Source organism: Cnephaeus nilssonii (assembly GCF_951640355.1).
Source record: "Cnephaeus nilssonii genome assembly, chromosome: 23".
Classification (NCBI taxonomy): domain Eukaryota; kingdom Metazoa; phylum Chordata; class Mammalia; order Chiroptera; family Vespertilionidae; genus Cnephaeus; species Cnephaeus nilssonii.
This window is the reverse complement of record NC_137094.1, coordinates 19,356,530-19,383,889: the sequence shown is the minus strand read 5'-3', so window position 1 is coordinate 19,383,889 and position 27,360 is coordinate 19,356,530. Positions and strand designations below refer to the sequence as shown.

The window sequence follows — 27,360 nt, the reverse complement described above, 5'->3', positions numbered from 1 at the left end:
GGCGGGCACGTCCCCAGTGGGGAGTGTGCAGGAGGCAGCTGACCGATGTTTCTCTCTCATCGATGTTTCTAACTCTCTCTCCCTCTCCCTTCCTCTCTGTAAAAAAATCAATAAAATATATTTTTTTTTGAAAAGAAAAGAAAACGGGAAACACGCGAGGTCCTGGCGAGGCGTCTCCCCCCGGACGAGGAGGGGAGAGCCGGGCCGACAGCTGTGCTCCCCGGGGAGGAAGCAGAGAGGAAGCCAGCGCTTGGACGGCTCCCCGGATCCGGCTCAGCTGGTGTTTACAGCTTCGGGGGAGAAGGAGGCTTATGTTCTCAGCTCAGCCAAGCGACGGCAGCCAGGCCAGGGGGCGCGGCCTCGGCCCTCCCCGTCTCCCGGGCGGGGGAGACCAGGCCTGAAGGGAGAAGAAGATGCTCGCCTGGCCCGGCCGGCGTGGCTCAGGGGTTGAGCGTCGACCTAGGAACCAGGAGGTCACGGTTCGATTCCCGGTCAGGGCATAGGCCCGGGTTGGGGGCTCCATCCCCAGGGTGGGGCGTGCAGGAGGCAGCTGATCCATGATTCTCTCTCATCACGGATGTTTCTCTCTCTCTCTCTCTCCTTCTCCCTTCCTCTCTGAGATCAATAAAAATATATTAAAAAAAAAAAAATGGCCGATGGCTAGGCTGTGCCCAGCTCCACCCAGAACCGCGGATAACAACCCTGTTCTTTCTCTGGGGAGTTCCAGGCCATCGGGCATGAACCCCTCCACGCGCACCGCTTAGCTGGGGGGCAGAATGGTTCTTTTTTTTTTTTTAAATATATTTTATTGATTTTTCACAGAGAGGAAGGGAGAGGGACAGAGACTTAGAAACATCGATGAGAGAGAGACATCGATCAGCTGCCTCCTGCACACCCCCCACTGGGGATGTGCCCGCAACCCAGGTCCATGCCCTTGACCGGAATCGAACCCGGGACCCTTCAGTCCGCAGGCCGACGCTCTATCCACTGGGCCAAACCGGTTTTGGCCCGAATGGTTTTTAATAAAAATCGAGACTCCGAGCGGGGGGGGGGGGGGGAGGGGGGGGCGCCCCAAGCCCTGTTGGCTCCCATGGCGTCATAGCCCCGGGGACGCTCAGGAAACACCCCCCCCCCCGCCGCCCCTCGGGCCGGGCCGGGCCCCACTCACGTTGGCGGACAGCTGTGAGGTCAGGGTGGCCACCTTCTCCTGCGAGGACTCCAGCTCGCGCCGGAGCTTGCGGATTTGCTGTGAGAAGGAGGAGAGAGACAGCTTAGGCGGCGGGAGGGGGAGGCCCGGGGCACGTGGCGTGGAGGGTGTCGGCGAGCGGGACGAGGCTGGGCGCCCTACCTCGGACTGCATCCTCTCCTCAGCCTGGAGAAGGGAGCGCGGAGGAGGGGGGGAGAGAGAGAGAGAGAGCAGGTTACCCGGAGCGGAGGCAGCCAGGCCGCGGCCGGCGGGGACGTGGAGAAGCGAGGCCTGAGCCACGACGGGGCCGAGACGGCGCCCAGGCCCGGACCCGACACGGGGGCTCGGATCGGGGATTTCTCTGAGGTTCGTGTGCAGCCAGCTCCGTGGGGGCTGAGCAGGGGAGGGACCCTGCCTGACTGGGACTCAGCTCTCTGCCCCCAACGGGAAGTCAGAGCCCAGACTCGGGCAGGGGATCCAAGGATGGAGGCGCGTGGGAGCCCAGGGCATTGCACACGCGGCAAACTGCACACACGCGGTCAAGGGCACACACGGTCAAGGGCACACACGGTCAAGGGCACACACGCGGTCAAGTGCACACACGTGGTTAAGGGCACACGCGGTCAAGGGCACACACGGTCAATGGCACACACGCGGTCAAGTGCACACGCGGTCAATGGCACACACGCGGTCAAGTGCACACACGGTCAATGGCACATACGCGGTCAAGGGCACACGCGGTCAAGGGCACACACGGTCAAGGGCACACACGCGGTCAAGTGCACACACGTGGTCAAGGGCACATACGCGGTCAAGTGCACACACGTGGTCAAGTGCACACACGCAGTCAAGTGCACACACGTGGTCAAGGGCACACGCGGTCAAGTGCACACACGGTCAATGGCACACGCGGTCAATGGCACACACGGTCAAAGGCACATACGCGGTCAAGGGCACACGCGGTCAAGTGCACACACACGGTCAAGGGCACATACGCGGTCAAGTGCACACACGTGGTCAAGGGCACATACGCGGTCAAGTGCACACGCGGTCAAGGGCACACACACGGTCAAGGGCACATACGCGGTCAAGTGCACACACGTGGTCAAGGGCACATACGCGGTCAAGGGCACAAGCGGTCAAGGGCACACACGCGGTCAAGGGCACATACGCGGTCAAGTGCACACACGTGGTCAAGGGCACATACGCGGTCAAGTGCACACGCGGTCAAGGGCACACACGCGGTCAAGTGCACACGCGGTCAAGGGCACACACACGGTCAAGGGCACACACGCGGTCAAGTGCACACACGTGGTCAAGGGCACACGCGGTCAAGGGCACACACGGTCAATGGCACACACGGTCAATGGCACATACGCGGTCAAGGGCACACACGGTCAAGTGCACACACGCGGTCAAGGGCACACGTGGTCAATGTGACACACGGTCAAGTGCACACGTGGTCAATGGCACATACACGGTCAAGTGCACACACGTGGTCAAGGGCACACACGCGGTCAAGTGCACACACGGTCAAGGGCACACGCGGTCAAGGGCACACACGTGGTCAAGGGCACACACGTGGTCAAGGGCACACACGGTCAATGGCACATACGCGGTCAAGGGCACACACGGTCAAGTGCACACACGCGGTCAAGGGCACACACGTGGTCAAGGGCACACGCGGTCAAGGGCACACACGGTCAATGGCACACACGGTCAATGGCACATACGCGGTCAAGGGCACACACGGTCAAGTGCACACACGGTCAAGTGCACACACGTGGTCAAGGGCACACACGCGGTCAAGTGCACACACGTGGTCAAGGGCACACACGGTCAATGGCACATACGCGGTCAAGGGCACACACGGTCAAGTGCACACACGGTCAAGTGCACACACGTGGTCAAGGGCACACGCGGTCAAGGGCACACACGGTCAATGGCACACACGGTCAATGGCACATACGCGGTCAAGGGCACACACGGTCAAGTGCACACACGCGGTCAAGGGCACACGTGGTCAATGTGACACACGGTCAAGTGCACACGTGGTCAATGGCACATACACGGTCAAGTGCACACACGTGGTCAAGGGCACACACGCGGTCAAGTGCACACACGGTCAAGGGCACACGCGGTCAAGGGCACACACGTGGTCAAGGGCACACACGCGGTCAAGGGCACACACGCGGTCAAGGGCACACACGCGGTCAAGGGCACACGCGGTCAAGGGCACACACGGTCAAGTGCACACACGTGGTCAAGGGCACACACGCGGTCAAGTGCACACACGTGGTCAAGGGCACACACGTGGTCAAGGGCACACACGCGGTCAAGGGCACACATGCGGTCAGGGGCACACACGGTCAAGTGCACACACGGGGTCAAGGGCACACACGCGGTCAAGTGCACACACGTGGTCAAGTGCACACGCGGTCAAGTGCACACACGGTCAAGTGCACACACGCGGTCAAGGGCACACACGCGGTCAAGTGCACACACGCGGTCAAGGGCACACACGGTCAAGTGCACACACGTGGTCAAGGGCACACACGCGGTCAAGTGCACACACGCGGTCAAGGGCACACACGCGGTCAAGGGCACACACGCGGTCAAGGGCACACACGCGGTCAAGGGCACACACGCGGTCAAGTGCACACACGGTCAAGTGCACACACGTGGTCAAGGGCACACACGCGGTCAAGTGCACACACGGTCAAGTGCACACACGGTCAATGGCACACACGCGGTCAAGGGCACACACGCGGTCAAGGGCACACACGCGGTCAAGGGCACACGCGGTCAAGGGCACACACGCGGTCAAGGGCACACGCGGTCAAGGGCACACGCGCGGCCAAGGGCACACGCGCGGCCAAGGGCACACGCGGTCAAGGGCACACGCGCGGCCAAGGGCACACGCGCGGCCAAGGGCACACGCGCGGCCAAGGGCACACGCGCGGTCAAGGGCACACGCGCGGCCAAGGGCACACGCGCGGCCAAGGGCACACGCGCGGCCAAGGGCACACACGCGGCCAAGGGCACACACGCGGTCAAGGGCACACACGCGGTCAAGGGCACACACGCGGTCAAGGGCACACGCGGTCAAGGGCACACACGCGGTCAAGGGCACACACGCGGTCAAGGGCACACGCGGTCAAGGGCACACGCGGTCAAGTGCACACACACGATCAAGTGCACACACGCGGCCAAGGGCACACACGCGGCCAAGGGCACACACGCGGCCAAGGGCACACGCGCGGCCAAGGGCACACGCGCGGCCAAGGGCACACGCGCGGCCAAGGGCACACGCGCGGCCAAGGGCACACACGCGGCCAAGGGCACACGCGCGGTCAAGTGCACACACGCGATCAAGTGCACACACGCGGTCAAGGGCACACACGCGGTCAAGGGCACACACGCGGCCCAGGGCACACGCGCGGCCAAGGGCACACACGCGGTCAAGGGCACACACGGTCAAGTGCACACACGCGGCCAAGGGCACACACGGTCAAGGGCACACGCGGTCAAGGGCACACGCGGTCAAGTGCACACACGCGATCAAGTGCACACATGTGGTCAAGGGCACATACGCGGTCAAGTGCACACACGGTCAAGGGCACACGCGGTCAAGTGCACACACGCAGTCAATCGCACACACGTGGTCAATTGCACACACAGTAAACTACACACACACATGGTCAAGTGCACCCACGGTCAATTGCACACGCAGTACACTGCACACACGCAGTCAAAGTGCACACATGGTCAAGTACACACGCGATGAAGTGCAGACATGCAGTCAAATGCATGTGCGGTCGACTGCACGGGGGGGGGGGGGCTCTGGAATGCACCAGGGGACCCCGTCACCTCCCCTCAAATGCCTCCCGCTCCCCGGGGTGCAGAGCGGGCTCTAGGACCAGGGGGCTCTCCAGCCTCAGAGCAGGCGGGAGGGGTGCTGGGTGCTCGGAGGCCAGACCGACCCCGAGGCACCAAAGCTGCCAGCCCAGGGCTCCCCCCAGGTGCCCAGGCTGCAGGGGGACGAGGGAGGAAGGAGGAGACGGGGTGCTCTCACCGAGGAGTACGTGGAGGAGGCGCTGGACGCCAGGGACAGCACCGAGCCGTGGACTGGAAGAGAAAAGAACGGGGTGTTAACTCAGGCCTCGGGGACCAGGCAGCGACCCCGGCCGGAGCTGGTCCTGACTGGCGGGCACCTGGAGCCGACAGAGAGAACAGAACGGGGACCCGGCTGGAACCAGAGCCCCGAGCGGGTCGGGTCTGCTGAGCAGGGCGGCCTCCTCCTTGGGGACCCTGCCTGGGGGGCGGGCGGACCCTGGCTCGTCCAGCTCCGAGGGGCGCCGGGGCCCAGGAGGGAAAGGGGGTGTTCGCTGCACAGAGCAACCCTGCCCCCTGCCCACGCCTCCACTTCCCAGCGTGGGGGACGTGCTAGAAACCGGGGACCCCTCAACGAAAAACAGGCCGGTGTGGCTCAGCGGTGAAGCGTTGACCTATGAACCAGGAAGTCAGAGTTCGATTCCCGGTCAGGGCACATGCCCGGGGTGCAGGCTCGATCCCCAGTGTGGGGCGTGCAGGGGGCAGCCGATCGATGATCCTCTCTCATCATGGGTGTCTCTCTCTCTCTCTCCCTCTCCCGTCCTCTCTGAAATCAATATAAGCATCCTATATAATAAAAGCCTAATATGCTAAGTGTCGGTTGACCAGTCAGCCGTTCAACGAATTAAAGCGTGATATGCTAATGATATGCTAAGGCTGCCCAACCGCTCGCTATGATGTGCACTGACCACCAGGGGGCAGACGCTCCGACTGGTAGGTTAGCTTGCTGTGAGGGTCCCAGCCAATTGGGACTGAGTGAGATGGACCAAACATGCCCTGGAGCCCTCCCGCGGTCCCTCCCCAGCCCCGATGGTGCACCGGTGGGGTCCCTCGGCCTGGCCTGCGCCCTCTCGCAAGCTGAGACCCGTCGGGAGATGTTGGAGAACCGGTTTCGGCCCGATCCCGCAGGACAGGCCGAGGGGCCCACTGGTGCACGAATTCGTGCACCAGGCCTCTAGTATTAAATAACGTTAAATACACATAAAATAAAAAGAGGAACGTCTGGTGCGAAATCCTCAGGGAGACCTCCTGCGAGTCTTCAAGCAATGAAGGCCCCCAGGCTGACCTTGAACCTGATACCATGGCAACCACGTCTGGACTCAGAGCATCTGTGCAAGAGGCATGCGATGCCTATCTCCTCCCTACGCGCTGCCCCGTGTCCCCGCGTGACCTCATGGACCCGCGTGACCTTGTGTCCCCGCGTGACCTCGTGTCCCCGCGTGACCTCGTGTCCCCGCGTGACCTCGTGGACCCGCGTGACCTCGTGGACCCGCGTGACCTCGTGTCCCCGCGTGACCTTGTGGACCCGCGTGACCTCGTGTCCCTGCGTGACCTCGTGGACCCGCGTGACCTCGTGGACCCGTGAGGCTGGAGGCAGACGGCTGCCCGGGGAGGATGGGGCCCGGTCTCCGAAGCCCGTCCACGCTCACTCCCCGCCCCAGCCCCAAGGTTTCTGGGCCCCCAGACCCTTCTCGGGGGGGCAGGGGGAGGGTGGGAAGGAAGCGCTGAGATGGCCCTGCGTGATGGGCTGTGAGTCATGTATGTGGGGCGGCCGTGTGGGCGGTGGCGGGTGGCGGGTGAGGGCCCGGCGGAGCCAGGATGAGCGTGGACCGCGCCGCGTGGAGTCTCACCGTCGTCCGCGGGGTCTCGGAAGGATCCCGACCGGATCATGCCCTTGGGTCTGTCAGCCAGGGACAGGGTGCTCCCCATTTGGGAGCCGCCGTACAGCTCGAAGGCCGCCTCGTGGGTGGGGATGCTGTTCGAGCGAGTGATTCTTGGCGTGGTGGCCGCCGAGGGGCTCACTGGAAGGACAGAGGGGGGGCGGGCGGGAGGGGGCGGGAGAAGACGCAGGGTCACCGGCGCTCAGGGCCTCGGGGACGGGGCGGCAGGGCTGGGAGGAGGGCGGGGGAGGCGGGAGGAGGGGTGTGCGGGCCAGCGGGGTGGGGGTGGGGGGCACGGGCCCTAAGGGACGAGGACCCTGCTGCTGTCTGTGGGGCAGCCTGCCCCGGACGTGGCCCTTAGGCTGGGGGCCTGGCGCTTGTCCCGAAACCTTCACATCCCGCGGATGTGCCCCGAAAACACGGACCCTGTTCACTAACACGCACAGGCGGGTGGGCCCGGCCGGCGTGGCTCAGGGGTTGAGAGCATCGACCTATGAACCAGGAGGTCACGGTTCGATTCCCCGTCAGGGCACATGCCCGGGGTGTGGGCTCCATCCCCAGTGTGGGGCGTGCAGGAGGCAGCCGGTCCATGATTCTCTCTCATCACTGATGTTTCTCTCTCTCTCTCCCTCTCCCTTCCTCTCTGCAAAACAAAATAAAACAAAACAAAACCACAGGCGGCTGCAAGGACGGAGACCAGACCAGGAAGACTCAGATCGGAGGGGTGCAAAGAGCCAGCTGGAGAAGGGGCTCAGCCAGGGGGACCCCGTGGGTGCGATGGGGCGGGGCCTCAGACCCCCCCTCCCCCCGCCTGGGTCTAGGTCACCTTCACGCTCAAGCGGCAAGAAGCATGGCCTTCCTGCCCAGCATCCCCCGCGAGACGTCGCCCGAGGGAGCAGGTGCACGTCAGGGCGGGTGGGGCCTGCTCCCCGCTGCCCCCTGCTGGGGCCACAGCCTCAGGGCTCACCCCACACGGAGCCCCCATCCCAGCCCCTCAGGTTCTCTCCTGCGCCCCCTGCAGGTGGAGAGCCGCCCCTGCACACGGGTCCATGAAGAGCCAGACGGCACATCGCCGGACCCTGGGAGTTCGGACCCATGATCACTGCCCAGCCCGGCCCCTCGGCCGGCAGCGTAAACCCGGTTCCCCCGTGTGGCCCCAGGTGCAGACGGGACACGAGCCGGCCCCGCCCGCCCTCCATGGGTCATCCGGCCCCATCTCTGAATCAGAGCCCTTCCTTCTCGCCCGGCCGGCATGGCTCCGTGGCTGAGCATCGACCTGGGAACCAGGAGGTCACGGTTCAATTCCCGGTCAGGGCACAGGCCGGGGTTGCAGGCTTGATCCCCAGTAGGGGGTGTGCAGGAGGCAGCCGATTCATGATTCTCTCTCATCATGGATGTTTCTCTCTCTCTCCCTCTCCCTTCCTCTCTGAAATCAATAAAAAATATATTTTAAAAAAAGAAGAGAGCCCTAACCGGTGTGGCTCAGTGGATAGAGTGTCGGCCTGCAGACTGAAGGGTCCCAGGTTCGATTCCGGTCAAGGGCATGTACCTTGGTTGCGGGCACATCCCCAGTAGGGGGTGTGCAGGAGGCAGCTGATCGGTGTTTCTCTCTCATGGATGTTTCTAACTCTCTCTCCCTCTCCCTTCCTCTCTTTAAAAAATCAATAAAATATATATTTTTAAAAAAGTACAAACTCTTAAAAAAAAAAAAAAGAGAGAGAGAGAGAATCCTTCCTTCCTGCCTGGCTTCGGAGAGGGTGTGGCCAGCAGGGGTCGGACGGCTCAGCCCTGGGGGCAGGGGTGGTGCTGGGCCAGCCCAGGCGTGAGGGACCCTGGGCTTCTCCGGGTCTGGAGGCCGATCGCGTCCTGGGTCCTTGGCCCTCAGTGAGTCGTCCCTCCTTCCTCCCTGCAGCCCACAGCCCAGTGAGGACGCCTGGGCGTGGGCTCCGCCCTGGAGGGGCCGCCGCCCCTGGGTCTGCGCTTCCCCGGCCTTGGTTCAGACCCCGCAGCTACGAGGACCCTCAGCGCCTCCCGGGGGCAGCTGGCCCGTCAGGATCTTCAAGACTTTGTCTCCGTCTCGTTTCGGGTGAATAGACTCAGGCTCCACGAGGCGACCCCCCGACCCCCCGTCCCCCCGCCCCCCGTGCCGGGCGCGAGGCTGCGACACTGACCGACGCTAGTGAGCTGGCCCTTGGCGCTCAGGGACAGGGGCAGTGCGGGCGGCGACGGCAGCTCGGCCGGGTCCGGGGGTGCGGGCGGCCCCCCGATGGTGTGGGAATGTCGCCTCTCCTTGGGGTCCTCCTGGGACTGGAGCTGGTACCTGTCGGACGGAGGTGGCGGGACGCGGTCTGGGTGACGGGCACGTGGGGTCAGGGGGGGCTGGCGTGGAGGCCCCCGAAGCAGGACGAGGAGAAAGGGGCGCGGGGAGGGGGCCCCGAGGAGGGAACCACAGCGGGGGTGACTGGGCGAGCTCCCCAGGCCCTCACGAGGGGCTGCAGGACTCCAGGGCCCCTCCGTGGGGCGCCCAGGGGGACTGAGGGGTGGGGGGGGCGTCAGAGCTCAGGACAGGCCTCCTGGTCCCCGAAGGCCTGGAGCTGCAGGGACAGCGGAACCCCAGCTGTGTCCCGCGGTCACCCCTGTGGACGACCCCGAGGCAGCCCGCTCTCCCCTCGACGTTGAGGGAGGAAAACCCCCGAGAGGCCGTGTGGCAGGACTGGGGTGCCCTGGACACAGGCGAGGGTGTGGCTCCCGGATGCCCACTTCTTTCTCCTCCGTCCCCAGGAGGGAGCGCTGGCTCTGAGGGTGACCCAGGATCCCCCCGACATGGCTGGGGCCTGGGGGCGGTCACCAGGAGCCCGGGGCGGGGGCAGGCAGCAGGGTTACCTGAGCCCCTTCTTGGGCAGCGTGTTCCGGTCCCGCTGGCCGCTGTGGAGGAAAAGCAAGAGAAGCGTGTGGGCCCCTCTGAGAGGCCCGAGGCCGGGGCCCTGGGTTCGAGGGACTTGAACGCAATCAGAACTGTCGGCCCCACTATGTCCACCAACAAAGGGAGGCGGCCCCCAAGCTGAGAAATTCCTCTCAATTGTTCAGTGCTTTCCTCTGATCGGAAAGCGGGGCGTGGGAGCGACCGAGGTCACGCGATGGTGGATGGAACCAGGCCACGATGTCACAGAAATGATGTCATAGGAATGATGTCATAGAAACGATGTAACAGGAATAGTGTCACAGGAATGATGTCATAGAAATGATGTCATAGGAATGATGTCATAAGAATGATGCCATAGAAGTGATGTCATAGAAAGCAAAGGATTTTTGGTGACAGGTCAAGCTAGCTATGTGATTTTTTTTTTTTTTTGGAGAAAGGGAGGAGGCAGGGAGGGGGAGGGAGAGAGAGAGAGAGAGAGAGAGAGAGAGAGAGAGAGAGAGACCAATGTGAGAGAGACACATCGATTGGTTGCCTCCCGCACGTGTCCCGGCCAGGGCTGGGGAAACTGCGACCGACCGAGGTACCACGTGCCCTGGACCGGGAATCGAACCCACGACCCTTCAGTCCTCGGGCCGACACTCTAACCATGGACCTACACCGGACAGGGCTAGCCGTGCGATCTGGGTGAAGTCATCCGAGGTCCGGGGCACCGGTCTCCCTCGATAAGACACTCGTTTAAAAACCAAACCACGTCCTGCCTCTCCCACGGATTTGGGAAGCAGATGGCATTACTTCATGTCGGTTAAAAAAAAAATTCCAGCCCGGCCGGCGTGGCTCAGGGGTTGAACGTCGGCCTAGGAACCAGGAGGTCACGGTTCGATTCCCGGTCAGGGCACATGCCCGGGTTGCAGGCTCGATCCCCAGCGTAGGACGCGCAGGAGGCAGCCGATCCGTGATTCTCCCTCATCCTTGATGCTTCTCTCTCTCTCTCTCTGCCTCCCTCTTCTTCTCTGAAATCAGTGCAAATATACTTTTAAAAAAAATAAAATTGAAAGTGGCCACGTGGCTGCCACACCTGGGACCTCACCGCTGACAGCTGGGGGAGCCGGGACTCGGGACGGATTCAGACCGGGCTCTGCTGCCGACCACCCACCTGTCCACCTGCCCGGCGCGGGGGCTCCCGCTCCAGGCCAGCTCCTCCGCCTCCTCCTCTGCGGGCGCGGCCGGGGGCGCCGCTGGGGCGGGGCTGGGGGCGCTGCTGGCGAAGGCACCGGGCAGGCTCATGGGCATCTGCAGGGACTCCATGCTCCTGTGCAGGCCTGAGAGTTTGGGGTACATGCGGGGCTCCTTGGGGACACTGAAGGCGCTCATGAGCTCCAGGCCCTGGGAGAAGCTGGCGGAGTTGATGTTGAGGATGGGGGCCGGGCTGGGGGTGAAGCAGGACGGGAGGGGGCCCCCGGCGGCCGCCGCGCTGGCCGCGTGCAGCTCGGGGAGCTTCGGGGTGAGGGCGTCGCCGGCCGGCGGCAGGTCCAGGCTGTTGGAGTTGACCTTGTCCAGGTTGGCCAGCGAGGGCGGCTTGACGAAGCTCTTCACGGTGGCCCTGAGGCGGGACGAGAAAAGGAAACGTATAGAATAAAGGAGTCGGAGGAGCCGGAGGCGGACACGATGCTGGAGAAGTCCCCGTCCGAGGTCCTTCCTGTCTGGCTTCCTGCTGAGTCTGGAGGCTTATGCCAACGACAGAGGCCAGAAGGAAACCCGATATCTGGCTGGGGACCCCCTTGCGTCTTTTTTCTTTTTTTAAATATATTTTTATGGATTTCAGAGAAGAAGGGAGAGGGAGAGAGAAACATACATCCAGGATGAGAGGGAATCATGGATCGGCTGCCTCCTGCAACCCTAATCCCTAACCCCATGCCTTTCACCCTAACTCCTAAGCCTAACCCTAACCCCTAACTCTAATCCTTACTCTAACCCTAACTCTAATCCCTAACCCTAATCCCTAACCCCATGCCTTTCACCCTAACTCCTAAGCCTAACCCTAACCCCTAACTCTAATCCTTACTCTAACCCCTAACCCTAACCCCATGCCTTTAACCCTAACTCCTAAGCCTAACCCTAACCCCTAACTCTAATCCTTACTCTAACCCCTAACCCTAACCCCATGCCTTTAACCCTAACTCCTAAGCCTAACCCTAACCCCTAACTCTAATCCTTACTCTAACTCTAACCCTAATCCCTAACCCTAACCCTAATACCTACCCCTAACCTTAGCCCTAACCCTAACTCTAACCCCTAACCCTAACCCCTCACCCTAATCCCTAAACCCCAACCTCTAACCCTAATACCTACCCCTAACCTTAACCTTAACCCCTAAGCCTAACTCTAACCCTAATCCCTAAACCCCAACCTCTATCCCGAACCCTAACCCAGAGCACAGAGCCCAGGCCAGGCCTCCCAGCCCAGGGCGTGCGGGGATCTGCGACTGAGTTGGAGCAGAGGGACGGGGCGGCGGCCGGGCCACGCCGGGCCGGGCCGGTACCTGACGGGGGTTGGCGGCAGCTCGGCCAGCTTGGCGGCTGGCGGGAGGCCGGCCTGGTTCTTCGGCGTTGTCTCCGGGGAGCCGATGCTCTTCAGGGAGATGCTGTCTGCATCCAGGGCCACGGCCTTGGCCTTGGCCTTCTCCTTCTCCCGGTCGGTCTGATTGACAGGGGCCGGCACGGCCCGCCCACCGGCCACCTTGGACGGCTCCTTCAGGCGCGAGGGCACGAGGCCGGGCTGCTTGGCGCTGAGCAGGCTGGGGTCGATGCTGCTGCTGACGGGGCGCGGCCCGGCCCGGCCCCCGGTCACGCTCATGGCGCTGGACTTGGCGGGCCGGGGCAGGCTGCGGTACTGGATGGCGGAGCGGGCGCCGGGCGCCAGGAAGCCGGGCTCGGGGCCGTTGGACACGTCCAGGCTGGTCTTGCGCCCGCCCACGGGCTTCACGGGGATGCCCGAGGACTTCTGGATCTTGCCGAGCGTGGCGGAGCCGCCCGGCTGCATGACCGTGGCCGTGCCCGTGGCGGGCGGGGGCTTCTTGTAGCCGAAGGAGCCCGAGGCGGACGGCCGGGCGATGCCCGAGGGCGGCTTCTTGGCGTCGGCCAGGCGGTCCCGGCCCGCGTCCGAGGAGGAGCGCTGTAGGCCCGTGTTCCTTACGGCCAGCTTGCCCTTGTCCGCGGCCTTGCCTTCCGGTTTGCCTGTGAGAGGCAGGAGGGGCGGGGAGAGCAGGCGGGTCAGTCAACAACACAAACAAGCTTTTTTTAAAAAAAAAACACTAAATACAGCCCTGACCCGTGTGGCTCATTGGATAGAGCGTCGGCCTGCGGACTGAAGGGTCCCAGGTTCGATTCCGGTCAAGGGCATGTACCTTGGTTGCGGGCACATCCCAGTGGGGGTGTGCAGGAGGCAGCTGATCGATGTTTCTCTCTCATTGATGTTTCTAACTCTCTCTCCCTCTCCCTTCCTCTCTGTAAAAAATCAAGAAAATATATTTTAAAAAATTACTATGGGGGAAAAAAGAGGAACAACTGTAATAATCTGAAAAATAAAGATTTATTTAAAAAAAAATAAAATTAAAAAACAAAACAAAACAAACAAAAAAAAACCAAACAGATGTGGAGGTGAAGCTTAAAAAAAAAAAATTAAAAAAAACCCCTAAATACATTTTAATTGATTTCAGAGAGGAAAGGAGAGGGAGAGAAACATCCATGATGAGAGAGAATCACGGGTCGGCTGCCTCCTGCACGCCCCCTACTGGGGATGGAGCCTGCAACCCGGGCCTGTGCCCTGACCAGAAATGAACTCAAAACCCCTCAGTCTGCAGGCCGGCGCTCTATCCACTGAGCCACACCAGCCAGGGCTTCTTTCCTTTTTTAAAGGAAAATGCCTGCTTTGTTATTATTATTATTATTTATTTCAATTCTCACCCGAGGAGTGAGGAAGGATGTTTTTCCCACTGATTTTTTTTAAGAGAAGGAAACGGAGAGGGAGAGATGGAGAGAGAGAGAAACACAGACGAGAGAGAGAGAGAGAGAGAGAGAGAGAGAGAGAGAGAGAGAGACAGACAGACATCGACTGGTCGCCTCCCGCTCACACCCGGACCAGGGCTGGGGACTGAACCAGCGACCGCGCTCTGAGCCCTGGACCGGGAACCGAACCCGCATCCCGGGGGCCAGCCACCGCCGAGGGGAGGAGCCCCGGAGAGACAGGCCTCTCCCGACCCCGTCCCCGACCCCGACCCCGTCCCGGCTTACCCGCCACCTTGAGGGCGCTCTGGGCCGTGTGGGTGATGGGGGACGTGACGGCCACGGGCGGCGTCTTGCCCTTCTTCAGGGACCCGGCGTGGCCCAGGCTGATGGGCTTCTTCAGCTCCGCGACCTTGGCCGCGTCGTCGCCGCCGCCGCCGCTCTCGGGCCGCTCCCGCCGCCACTTGGAGCCGCCGGGCTCCATCTTCAGGCTCCCGCTGTCGTAGTCCAGCTTCCGCGGCGCCTTCTCCTCCGACTCGCTGAACCAGCTCAGCCCGCTCTCCGCCAGGGAGCGCTTCTCCGAGTCCGTGCGCAGCTGCCGGGGAGACGAGGGCGCGGGGAGCGTCAGGGGACGGAGGGTGGACACCAGGGTGGTGGCCACGGGGACTCCTGGCTGCTGGGGGGACTCCTGGCTGCTGGGGGGACTCCTGGCTGCTGGGGGGACCCCTATGGCTGCTGGGGGGACTCCTATGGCTGCTGGGGGGACTCCTGGCTGCTGGGGGGACTCCTATGGCTGCTGGGGGGACTCCTGGCTGCTGGGGGGACCCCTATGGCTGCTGGGGGGACCCCTATGGCTGCTGGGGGGACCCCTATGGCTGCTGGGGGGACTCCTGGCTGCTGGGGGGACCCCTATGGCTGCTGGGGGGACTCCTGGCTGCTGGGGGGACCCCTATGGCTGCTGGGGGGACTCCTGGCTGCTGGGGGGACCCCTATGGCTGCTGGGGGGACCCCTATGGCTGCTGGGGGGACTCCTGGCTGCTGGGGGGACCCCTATGGCTGCCGGGGGGACCCCTATGGCTGCTGGGGGGACCCCTATGGCTGCCGGGGGGACTCCTGGCTGCTGGGGGGACCCCTATGGCTGCCGGGGGGCCCTGTTCCTCCCGGAGGCTTACGACCACCCAGGGTGCCCACCCACACCTGGGGGTCCAGCAGAAGACACCCCACACATCCGACTTCTTTCTTTTTTTAAAAGATGAGCCCTGGCCGGTGTGGCTCAGTGGGTAGAGCGTCGGCCTGCAGACCAAAGGGTCCCGGGTTCAATTCTGGTCCAGGGTACGGACCTCAGTTGCAGGCTCCTCCCCGGCCCCGGGCCCTGGTCGGGGCACGTGCAGGAGGCAACCCATCGATGTGTTTCTCTCCCATCGATGCTCCTCTCTGTAATTCCCTCTCTCTTCTGATCTCTCTAAAAATCAATGGGAAAATATCCTCGGGGGAGGATTTAAAAAAAGAAGAAGAAGAAACATCCATGATGAGAGAGAATCACTGACCAGCTGCCTCCTGCACGCCCCCCACTGGGGATGGAGCCCGAAACCCGGGCCTGTGCCCTGACCTGGAATCGAACCCTGACCTCCCGGTTCATAGGTCGAGGCTCAAGCGGGCTGGTTTCTTCTTCTCTCCCGTTGGAGGTTGGAATAGCTCCGCGTTGGTGTGGGCACGACCTCCGACCTCCGGGCACGGCTCCCCCCCCCCCCCAAGCAGCGGTCTCAGGTGACTGCGCGGGAACCTGGGGTGTCCCCCTGCCAGCTCGCAAAGGGCGTGGCCGAGGCACCCGGGACCCAGCCCCACGGGGCGGGCGGGCGGGCGGGTGTGCACACCTGCCCCAGGCCCGGCCCCGGCTGCCTCTCCCTGAGGGGCGGGGCCGGGGGTCTGCGAACTCACGCACCACGATGGCGGAGCTCCTGCGCGAGGCCGTGGGGGTCGTCGGGAGGGAGTTGAGCGAGGAGCTGGCGTTGAACTCCTCGGAGCTGAGGTTGTCGGAGGCATCGCTGAGCCCGCTGCTGATCGAGCTGCTCTCATCCCAGCTGCGGGGGGAGGAGAGAGGTCAGCGGCCGGGGGGAGAGGTCAGCGGCCGGGGAGAGAGGCAGGACGCGGGGTTTTCACACACAGACGGGGAGAAAGCTCGGGGGTCGGGCCTGGGTTTGCAGGCAACTCTGCTGCGTGTGATGGAAGCTGCCTCGTCCTTTGGCGACGCCGTTTAGCGAAAGCAGCCGACGGTCCGTTCTGGCAAAAGCAGCTGTTCTGTCCCCTCAACAGAGAGGTGGACGGGGATCAACCTAATGACACAAGCCAACCCCTGCTCCCTGCAAACCGCCTCCGTCCTTGTTTTTTAAATTGATGTCAGAGAGGAAGGGAGAGGGAGAGAGAGAGAAACATCCGTGATGAGAGAGAGTCATGGATCGGCTGCCTCCTGCACGCCCCACACTGGGGATTGAGCCCAGCATCGGGGCGTGTGCCCTGACCGGGAATCGAACCCTGACCTCCTGGTTCCTAGGCAGACGGTCTATCCCCTGAACCACACGGGCCGGGGCGTCCTATATAATAAATTAACCTCCACCCAGAGCTGTAGGAATGGCATATTCCCCCTCTGGCTCCCGCCCCCCCTGACCTCTGGGCACGGATGCCACGGTCTTGGGAACACGCCGGGGCGCCGTCTCCTCTGCAGGGCACGCACGGGGCGGGGCGGAGGCCAGCGCCTCTGGACGCGGCTCTGTTTGTGTCAACGCGGACCCGTGGCCAGGCCCCGGGCAGGCACGCCCTCCCCGCTGGGAACGGCCCGGAGGCTCCGGCAGCTCGTGGCCAGCACTGGCCGCCCGCCCAGACTGCTCTCACGCCGTCCCCCCTCCACGGGCCAGGGCCAGCCATTCCACAGGCGTGAATGGCGCGGGGTGCGGGCGCGCCGTGACCACACGGGGGAAAATCCTGCCACTTCTCCAGGCTCGGGGGGGCGGGAGGGGGGTGTCAGGCTCGGACACGGAGTCGGCCTCCTTGTGTCTGGAATAACCGGCGCCCGGTGAATCAGTACCCAGGGCGCCGGCCGGCCGAGGGGTGGCAGGACCCGGCGCCCGCAGCCCCGCACCATGACCCAGGGGCCACGTGCTCCTCCGGCGACACAAGACCCCCGACGGCTCAGCCCGCCAGCGGCTCGGGCCGCGCTCCGCGGGACCCCGTGGATGGGACCCTATCAGCGGCCTCTGCACGGCTTACTGGGACCGCGGTGTGGGGACGGGTAATTGCAGGGAGAGGTGAGGACGCCGGCAGACGTGAGAGGCTGTTTCCGAGCTGCGGCGGCGTCCGGGGCGGGCGGGACGGACGGACGGAGAGAGACAGCAGAGCGCTGAGCCCAGACCCCGGCTCCGTAATTAGGACCAACTGTGGGCGAGGAGTGCTGACGCGGCGGCCGCGTGTTCGCCTTCTCTCCGGTTTCAGGGAGCTCCCGCCGCCGCCCCTCCCCGCCCCTCACAGGGGAGGGCTGGGAACCAAGCTCTTTCCTCGCTTTTTCCTTTTTTTTTTTACAAAATTTTTTTATTGAATTCAGAGAGGAAGGGAGAGATAGAAACATCCATGATGAGCCCTGACCGGTGTGGCTCAGTGGATAGAGCGTTGGCCTGCGGACTGAAGGGTCCCGGGTTCGATTCCGGTCAAGGGCATGTACCTTGGTTGCGGGCACATCCCCAGTAGGGGGCGTGCAGGAGGCAACTGATCCATGTTTCTAACTCTGTCCCTCTCCCTTCCTCTCTGTAAAAAAATCAATAAAATATATTAAGAAAAAAAAAAAAAAAGAAAGAAAGAAACATCCATGATGAGAGAGAATCATGGATCGGCCGCCTCCTGCACGCCCCCGACTGGGGATGGAGCCCACAACCCCGGCACGTGCCCCGACTGGGAATCGAACCCTGACCCCCTGGTTCTTAGGTCGACGCTCCACCCCTGAGCCCACGCTGGCCGCCCAGCCGGGCGCAAATGGACAATTTTTAACAGTATTCACACGATCGTCTTTCGCTCTGAACTAGCCGCTCATCGGGGAAGACAAGGTTTCTCATCCAGCCTCCGACCCCGGCCAGATCGGGGACACCACACAAGGTCACCTCTCGTGCGAACCCCCTCTATGACCCCCCTCCCCCCGCAAAAAAAAACCAGCCCCTACATTCTTTCCTGATGTAAAGATTTCCAATAACAGCGTACGCCTAGCCGTTAATAATGCGTTAATAATAGGTCCCGACATGTCAATTACGGCGGCTTTGGAGAATAGGGCTTTGGCGGGGGGTGGGGGGCGGAGGGGAGGTTTGCGAGTCGCCAGAGGCAGCGGGGACGTCTCCTCGGACACGCACGCGGAGCGCAGGCCTCGGGGAGGGATTTTCCGTGTCAGCCACACCATGACGTTGCCCTCCCTCGCCTCCCTGTCTCCCTCCCGACCAACCTTACAATTAAACACCCGCGGCGCGGCGCGTGGTCTTCCCTTACGTTTCTAGAGAGCAAGAAGGACGGGGCGGGGCGGGGGGGGGGCACGGGGGAGGGGGAGGGCCGAAGAAGGCAGCCCCAGAACCGGTTAACCCCCAGCACTTCGTCGTAGGCGGCGACCCGGGCCTGTGTGACTTGTGCGGTTTCCTTTCTTTTTCTTACTTTTTTAAAAAAATATATATTTTATTGATTTTTCACAGAGAGGAAGGGAGAGGGAGAGAGAGTTAGAAACATCGATGAGAGAGAAACATCCATCAGCTGCCTCCTGCACACCCCCCACTGGGGATGTGCCGGCAACCAAGGTACGTGCCCTTGACCGGAATCGAACCCGGGACCCTTGAGTCCGCAGGCCGACGCGCTATCCACTGAGCCACACCGGTGAGGGCGAGGTTTCCTTTCTTGCCAACCGGCCCGTCAACGCTCACATCCCCCAAACCCTCAGAATAAGGATACTCATGCCCGGCCGGCGTGGCTCAGGGGTGGAGCGTCGACCTAGGAACCAGGAGGTCAGGGTTCGATTCCCCGTCAGGGCACACGCCCGGGGTTTTGGGGCTCCATCCCCAGACGGGGGCGTGCCGGAGGCGGCCGATCCATGATTCCCTCTCATCGTGGATGTTTCTATCTCTCTCTCCATCCCTCTGCCTTCCTCCCTGAGATCAATAAAAAAAAGAAAAGAAAAAGGAAGAAATTGCACGAAAGGGGAGTTGGCTTGCGCCTTTGATCCAGGTCTTAGGGAAGGCGGGCTCGCCCCTCTCACCCCGGGGAGGCGGGGGGGGGGGGGGGCAGGGTCAGCGACCTCGTCCCCGTGGGCCCTGTCCCTTTTAGAGGCCCCTCGCGCCTTCCTCTTCATCTCGAAATTAACTGCCTTCTCAGCTCCGCTCCTTCGTTCACGGACGGCTTCCTCTCCCCGGATGAGCCCCGTGCGGGCCCGAGAAGGTGTCCCCTCCGGAGCACCGAGGGCTGAATAGCACATTGTGCCTGGGGTCAAAGGTCGGCATCTGAGGGACACCCGCTCGGCCTGGTAAAAGACCTTCCCCCCCCCCCTCTCTTTTTACCGGGAGCCTCCCATGCACGGGAGACTGGGCCCATCTCCCACCCACTGCAAAGCCTCGGACAAAAAGAAGGAGAACAAAAAGGCATCTTAACACCGAACCCCCGAGTGGCTGCCGGCAAAGATCTTACCGGAGGGAAAAAAAAAACAACGAACGCCAGGCAGGTGTTCAAGGTAAAAAAAAAACAAAAAACCCACAAAAAAGGAAACACTCCCTGCCCCAGGCAGGACATCCTGGCCACGAAGGGTGAACGGAGGGAAAAAAAAAAAAATAACAGGGAACCGAACGGACGTGGACGCCCCCGCCGGTGTGGCTCCGTGGGCAGAGCACCGGCCTGTGGACTGGAGGGTCCAGGGTTCGATTCCGGCCAAGGGCACGCAGACTGGATCCCCGGCCCGGGCCAGGGGCGCGTGCGGGAGGCAACCCATCGACGTGTGTGTGTCTCTCTCTCATCGATGTTTCTCTCTCTCTCTCTCTCTCTCTCTCTCTCTTTCTCTCTCTGTCTCTCTCAGTCTTTCCCCCTTCCCTTCCACGCTCTCTGCAAAATCATTTGGAGGAAAAACAAAAAAATCCTCGGGTGAGAACGAACAAAAATGAATAAGTAAGCGTATTCACGAGCAGAAACAAATACAGACACAAATTATAAAAGACAAAAATGGACTTGGAGTCTGGCTGGGTGAACGCCTCGCCTACCCCACAGGACACCAGCCCTTCCCCAAGCTCGGCCCGCCCCCTCCCGTCCCCCAGGCTGGGAGGGAGGGAGACCCTCTTTGTGATCTGAAAAGAGGTATCTTTGGGGGTGGGGGCAGGGAGGGTTGAGAACAGCGGGACTGACTGGCTAGGAACCGACGCTGGGTCTCCTGGGCGACTCTCTGAGCGGAACCCTGGGTTCTAAGGCTTGACGATCCGTGTGGGGGCTTTGGGCCTAATCCTTAAAGAAGTTAAAAAAAAACAACAACCAGGAAGACTGAAATGAAAATAAAAGAGAAAGTTCATCCAAATCCAACCGTCTTGTTTCTGGGGAAGGTGCCTCAGGCTACAGACAGCAACGCAAACACGTCTGTCTTCCCCGTCCGTCCGCTGCGTGCGCTCCTAACCCCCCCTCCTCGGCTTAGAAGGGGCCTGGCAGCCCCCCCCCCCCCGCCCCGTTCCCCCCCCCAGCTTCCGGGTGAAAGCTGCTGAAAACCTATTTTTAAACATCACGCCGTGGAGGGATCCGCAGGATCAAACCTCATCGCGCAGGTCGGTCCTGGAGGAGGATTTAGAATAAGCCCCGGGCAGACGTGCCAAGCCCCGGGAATGAGCCTCACACGTGTATGCGGGAGCGCGGGTTCGGTTTTACGCGGCCGCTCTGTTTCAGGAGCTGCGACCGGACGGGCGCCAAAGAGCTCGCGGGGACACGGCACCGGGCACCTGCGGTCCGTCCAACCCGGGCCGTCCCGTAAGACGAGCGAGAAGCAGCTGGTTGTGGCGCTGCCGTCCCCAGCGTCTGGTCCTATCACAGGCCGCTTCTGCCCCGGCCTGGATGGAGCCCTCTGCCCCGGCCTGGAGCCCTCTGCCCCGGCCTGGATGGAGCCCTCTGCCCCCGCCTGGATGGAGCCCTCTGCCCCGGCCTGGATGGAGCCCTCTGTCCCGGCCTGGATGGAGCCCTCTGTCCCGGCCTGGATGGAGCCCTCTGTCCGGCCTGGATGGAGCCCTCTGCCCCGGCCTGAATGGAGCCCTCTGTCCCGGCCTGGATGGAGCCCTCTGCCCCGGCCTGGATGGAGCCCTCTGCCCCGGCCTGGATGGAGCCCTCTGCCCCGGCCTGGATGGAGCCCTCTGTCCCGGCCTGGATGGAGCCCTCTGCCCCGGCCTGGATGGAGCCCTCTGTCCGGCCTGGATGGAGCCCTCTGCCCCGGGTCTGGATGGAGCCCTCTGCCCCGGCCTGGATGGAGCCCTCTGCCCCGGCCTGGAGCCCTCTGCCCCGGCCTGGATGGAGCCCTCTGCCCCGGCCTGGAGCCCTCTGCCCCGGCCTGGATGGAGCCCTCTGCCCCGGGGGCCTCTGAGGGATGAGCAGGTCTTGTTCCCCCCGCCCCCAGGCGCTCTGGACAGCCTAGATGCCTGCACCCCATTTCCTGCCTAGAGGATACAGGAGGATGAGCAGGAGAGAGGGGTCTCCAGTAGCGACCAGACTCCCTGGATGGTGCAGAAGTCCAGGGCATGGGGTGCGGGAAGCCAGCTGCTTCCGGCGAGTGGAGGGACCGAGCGCTGATCCCAGCTCAGCTCACCCAAAGCTGGTCATGGAGAGACTGGGGGGGCCATGAAGCCATCCACCCCGACACCTCACACCTCCAGCGGCCTCCTGGGGCGCTGAAAGGAAGCCCGCGCCTTCAGGGAGGGGGTCTCTTTGACCCCCCCGCCCCCCGTGGGCCCCAAACGTCCTTTTTACAGGGAGGTTTAGCGCTGCCCCCAGAGGAAGGCCTGGGCTGAGCTGTGTCCTCTCTGAGGCCTGAAGCCAGGGTCGTTACATTTTATAGCCGACCCCGGGGCAATTGGAGGGCTGACCTCCACTTTAACAACATCCCTGCCGACTGCCAACAATCCTGAGCATCCGGCCTGGAAGGGAAGGGGAGGGTAGCACAGGCCCCACCGGACCCCACCCCACAGGCGAAGGCAGGGTAGGTGTCATGGGGCCTGTAATGGGCTATGGCAGGCAGGTCCCCACCTGGGCGCACCTGCCCAGGGGCCTGTTTCCGGTAAGGAGCCCGGTGAGTCGGTGAGTCGGTGAGTCCGCTACCGCGGTGGCCCCAGGACAGGCACTGAGCTCCCAGTGCAAAGCCTGGGTCTCCTGGGGTGGGGTGGGGCGGGGCGGGGCGGGGCGGGGCGGGGAGGAGCAGAGGAAGGGGGTGGGGAGAAACCCATTCAACAGAAATGGTGGCCTAACCTAGACAAGGCTGCCTGGGAAGGAAGGTGTGATGGTCTGGGAAAGGGGGTGGGGTGGGGGAGTGGGGGGCAGGGAGAGCACGGGCGGGGGGGGGGCGGGGGGAGTACAGCCCATGGTAACTTTCCTGGGGCACCCCCAGTTTGATCTGAAGGAGGTTCTGGCTGCAGAAGTGGGGAGGTCGTGAATGGCCCCTCTCTCCACCTTCTCCGGGGCCGGCTGACTCAGGGCTCAGCTCCGGATGGATCTCACTAAAAGTAAGACCCGCTCCCCCCCCACCCCCACCCCGCAGAACTCCCTAAATAAACCTATTCTCGGCCCATAAACTGGTTCCTCTCGAAGACATCCCAGACTGACTCCCAGGGTCCCACGTCCCATTCCACGGGGGTCCGCAGCCCTAGCCAGTGTGGCTCAGTGGACAGAGCACCAGCCCGAGGACCGAAGAAGGGTCCCGGGTTCGATTCCGGTCAAGGGCACGTCCCCCGGTTGCAGGCTCAATCCCCAGCCCCAGGTCGGGGTGCATGTGGGAGGCAGCGAATGGATGTGTCTCTCCCACGTCCATGTTTCTCTCTCTATCTCCCTTCCTTCCACTCTCTCTAAAAAATCAACGCAGACACGTCCTGGGGTGAGGATTAACAAAACAAACACACAGAGGGTGCAGCCATCTGTCCTACTGGGTGGGGACCGACAGTCCAGGGCCAGCAGGACTCCGGCTTCCAAGAAACTCCCCCTCCCGGGCCAGGCCCAATTCTCCGGCTCCCACATGGGGCCTGGGAGAGACCTGGGCCCCCTCCAAGGGAGCCTGGAGCGGGCGGGCGACCGACCGGGTGCCAGCCTGGGCTCCTCAGGTGCGAGGGGTCGCAGCCCCATTCACTCCCTCACCCCACTTCCCAAAGCCACAGGCGGGGCAGACCCAGGCCAGAGGAGGGGGGGTGGGCACTGGGGTGCGAGGAAGCTCCCAGAAAAACCAGGAAGCCACAGCCCTCTTCCTGCGGCCGCAGGGACCCCTCATCCCCTACTCCATGGGGGGCCTTGTGCAAAGTCCTCACCTCTCGGGGCTGGTCTGCCGTCCCCCCACAGGGCACCCCAACCCCCCCAGGTCCCCCCATCCCTTCCCAGAGCCAATCCCCAGGCCCACTCCCTCTCGGAAGGATTCCGTCGGGGGTGGGGGGGGTCACAAACCCAACACCACGCCCCTCAGGTCTCCCCTTCTCCCCGCCACCTCCTCGTTTCAGCCCAGGAGGCACCCAGAGCTTCCGGGGTGAGGGGAGCCATCATCGCTGAGCGGGTCAGCAGGGGCTGCACCCCCTCCTGGAGATCGCCGGGTCCCCAGCACCCCCCACGCCCTGCCGGCAGCCCTCCAAGTTCCATCAAGTTGTGCCATTGTCTCAGCTCCGTCCCCGGCTCCGGGGAGTCCCAGCGAGGCCTCCTCGCCTTCCCGCTCCCCGATCCGCCCGGACCCCCCCTCCCCGCCCCCCGCACACACCGACCCCGTCCCCAATGCCCCAGCCTCGTGCACGCACCTGGGAGGCCGCGGCCCCCGAACCCCCAACCCCTGGTCAGAGGCGACCCCCCTCCCCCCAGGCTGCAGCCGCGGGGGCGCGTGGGGGGGGTCCAGGTGGGGGGGCTGCAAACCCGACCCCCCAGGACCGGGTCTGGGTGGGCGCGCGGGGCTCACCTGCGGGGGAGGCGCAGGGCCCTCCGCGCCCGGGGCGGGGGCAGGTGCAGCATCTTCCCGGCTCCGGCCATTTTCGGGGGGCGCCCGGCCCCGAACCCCCGTGCCCGAGCCCGCGCGCCGGGGACCGAGGTGAGCGCCGGCCACGCGGAGGCCGAAGCCAAGCTCGGCCGGCCCCGCCCCCTCGGCCCCGCCCCGCCCCGCCGCCCTTAAAGGCACAGCGCCCCGTTTCCTTCTCTCTGGCTCCACCCCGGGCGCACGGCGCGCGGGCCCTTTAACGCCCGGGCAGGTAGACAAAGAGACGCCGCAATCAATCCGGGGGCCCTAGAGCTGGGGTGCAGCGGGGTTGGGGGGCCATGACCCTCGGCCATCAGGGGTGCCTCGGGGGTCGGATGCCTCCACCCGAGGAGCTGTGGGCGGGGTGCAGCGGGACCGGGAGCGGAAGGGCGATCCCCGGGAGGGAGCCGGGGTGCAGCGGGCCCCGGGGTTGGGAGCTAGGGGTGCAGCAAGGCAAGGAGCTCCGATCCTCCGGTGCCGGTGCAGCGGGTGCAAAGGGGTCCCAGAGCCGGGGTGCAGCTGTGGGCGGGGCCTCCACCCCCATCTGGGCCACCGCGGTTAACCCCTGGGATGCCAGCGGGGCACAGAGGTGGAGGCGCCCCGCCCCCCCCCCCCCCAGGGCTTCCTCCCAGCTGCCCCCTCGTCCCTCTCCAGGCTTGGGAAATGAGAATAAATGCAGGGAGCCAGTCCTTCCCCCGCCCCCCCAGGGCTTCCTCCCAGCTGCCCCCTCATCCCTCTCCAGGCTTGGGAAATGAGAATAAATGCAGGGAGCCAGTCCTGCCCAGAGGCTGAAGGCCAGGCCCGGTGCCTATGGCCAGAGACTGGCTCGGGGGTCTCCCCACCCAGGGAGGGGGATGCCGCCCACCTCGTGACAACCTCAGGGGTGCGGCCCAGCGTTTCTCCGGCGCCTGGGACTGGACACTGGGTGCCAGATGTGCGTGGGGGGAGGAAATACAGCTCACACCACGCAAGAGGGTCTGTGCCTCCGTCCAGGGGGCACTTCCGGCCGATGGCGGGGAAAGCGTCCCTCCAGGAGGAGGTTTTAGTCAGAGCGAGAAGGAAGGGATCCGTGCCCGGCCGCCCGGGTGGCTCCGTGGTGGAGCGTCAACCTAGGAACCAGGAGGTCACGGTTCGATTCCCGGTCAGGGCACGAGCCCGGGTTGCGGGCTCGAGATGAATGAGTCTCCCTCCCTCTCTGAAATCAATAAAAATATTTTTGGGGAGTGGGGCCCAGTAGCCGGGTTCCCCATGGTGTGGAATCGGTGCACCGATGATACCCACAATTTCTTTAAGCCACAGAAACACGGCGATGGCATCATTACAAGCTCCCCCCACCCCAACCCCCGTCCCCCGTCCCAAGCACTGAACTCAGACGCCCTAGAACCGAACCACCCTGGGCAGCGTTCTCTGGGCTGGTCCGTGCCCCCAGCCCTTACCACCCCGCTCCCACGCCCGCCAGCCTGGGGCTCAGGAAGGAGGTTTGGAGGGTCCGAGGCACAGCGCGGGGTGGGGGCGCAGGAGGTGCCCAACGCGGTGTCCCAGAGCGCCGCCGTGTCCAGAGCGCGGCCGAGTCCAGCTGCGTCTCCGGGAGCCCCGGGCCAGCTGGAGGAAGGGGGCCCAGCTGCGTTCCCGCTCTGCAAATGTTTACACGACCTCTGAGGAGGCCTGCCGCCCCGCCACCCCGCAGCGGGGGCGCGGAGAGGACACCTCCCGCACCAGACAGAGAGCTACTGTTTCAGGCCAGCTCAGCACCCCCCCCCTCCCTCCAGCCTCAGGGTCTCTGTGCGGCTCTGAGGACGCGGGGCAGATGGGACTACGGAGACAAGGGAGAGGCTGATTCTGCAACAAGGACCGAGGGACCCTGAGCTGGCCTCCCTGGGCTGTATGCGCATGTGCATGTGTGTGAGTGTGCACAGGCGTGTGTGAGTGTCCACAAGTGTGCATGTGTGTGAGTGTGCACAGGCATGTGTGAGTGTCCACAAGTGTGCATGTGTGTGAGTGTGCACAGGCCTGCCTGTGTTTATGTGGGGGTGTGCATATATGGTCGTGTGCACAGGCATGCATGTGTCTGTGTGGGTGTGTGCATGTGTGGTCGTGTGTGCATGTGTCTGTGTGGGGGTGTGCATATATGGTCGTGTGCACAGGCGTGCATGTGTCTGTGTGGGGGTGTGCATGTGTGCACACGTGTGTCTGTGACCTTCGAGCTCAGGTCCCTGGGCTGGAAGCAATGGTTTAGAGCAGGCGGAGCACGCACTGCTCCAGGCTCTCATCCCCCTCTGACCTCAGGGCCTCTGACCTCTGCATCTCTGACCTCTGGGCCTCTGACCTCTGCGTCTCTGACCTCTGAGCCTCTGACCTCTGGGCCTCTGACCTCTGTGCCTCTGAACTCTGGGCCTCTGACCTCTGGGTCTCTGACCTCTGGGCCTCTGACATCTGGGCCTCTGAACTCTGTGTCTCTGACCTCTGGGCCTCTGACCTCTGGGCCTCTGACCTCTGGGCCTCTGAACTCTGTGTCTCTGACCTCTGGGCCTCTGACCTCTGTGCCTCTGAACTCTGGGCCTCTGACCTCTGGGCCTCTGACCTCTGGGCCTCTGACCTCTGAACTCTGTGTCTCTGACCTCTGGGCCTCTGACCTCTGGGCCTCTGAACTCTGTGTCTCTGACCTCTGGGCCTCTGACCTCTGGGCCCCTGAACTCTGGGCCTCCGACCTCTGGGTCTGCCTCTGACCTCTGGGCCTCTGACCTCTGCATTTCTGACCGCTGGGCCTCTGACCTCTGACCTCTGCATCTCTGACCTCTGGGCCTCTGACCTCTGCGTCTCTGACCTCTGGGCCTCTGACCTCTGCATCCAAACGGAAACACAGTCTCCTTTGAGCCTCAGGGCCCCTCTCAGCAGCCGGCCTGCCCTCCAGGGTCGAGCACCCCCTTCACTCTCCTCCGTGACCCAGGAGTCTCCTTTCCAAGCTGCCGGGTTCTCTCTGGTCCCAGAACCCTCTTCTCCCCAGACCTGCCAGGCAGACCCTTTGCAAACGTGTCTGACGCCACCGCTCCCTCCCCGAAACCTGCCCGTGGCCTCCCCGCTCGCTCAGAAGGAAAGTACAAGACCCCCGGCTACCTCGGACCTCATTTCCGACCCGTCTCCCCTAACCCGGGCTCCAGCCACGCCGACCTCCCTGCAGGGCCCTGAGCACGTGCCCATCCTGACCACAGGGCCTTTGCACGTGCCGCCCTGTGCAGAGACGCCTCCCCTGACCC

The 27,360-nt window shown here is 63.5% G+C and overlaps 1 protein-coding gene across 2 annotated transcripts in view; it reads right to left on the bottom strand.

Moving 5' to 3' along the window:
- The window catches only part of NAV1 (neuron navigator 1), an 85,178-nt gene that overhangs the window by 13,758 nt on the left and 44,060 nt on the right, over positions 1–27,360 (bottom strand). Inside the window, exons 5-14 of one of the 2 annotated variants that reach the window (XM_079763390.1) lie at positions 15,827–15,965; positions 14,173–14,479; positions 12,423–13,116; positions 11,037–11,483; positions 9,844–9,885; positions 9,132–9,280; positions 6,931–7,101; positions 5,262–5,314; positions 1,349–1,372; positions 1,169–1,246 (exon numbers count right to left, since the gene is read on the bottom strand). In XM_079763390.1, the coding sequence (XP_079619516.1) occupies positions 1,169–1,246; positions 1,349–1,372; positions 5,262–5,314; positions 6,931–7,101; positions 9,132–9,280; positions 9,844–9,885; positions 11,037–11,483; positions 12,423–13,116; positions 14,173–14,479; positions 15,827–15,965 (2,104 nt within the window). The remainder of the gene's footprint in view (positions 1–1,168; positions 1,247–1,348; positions 1,373–5,261; positions 5,315–6,930; positions 7,102–9,131; positions 9,281–9,843; positions 9,886–11,036; positions 11,484–12,422; positions 13,117–14,172; positions 14,480–15,826; positions 15,966–27,360) is intronic. The other variant, XM_079763391.1, reaches the window with a different exon arrangement.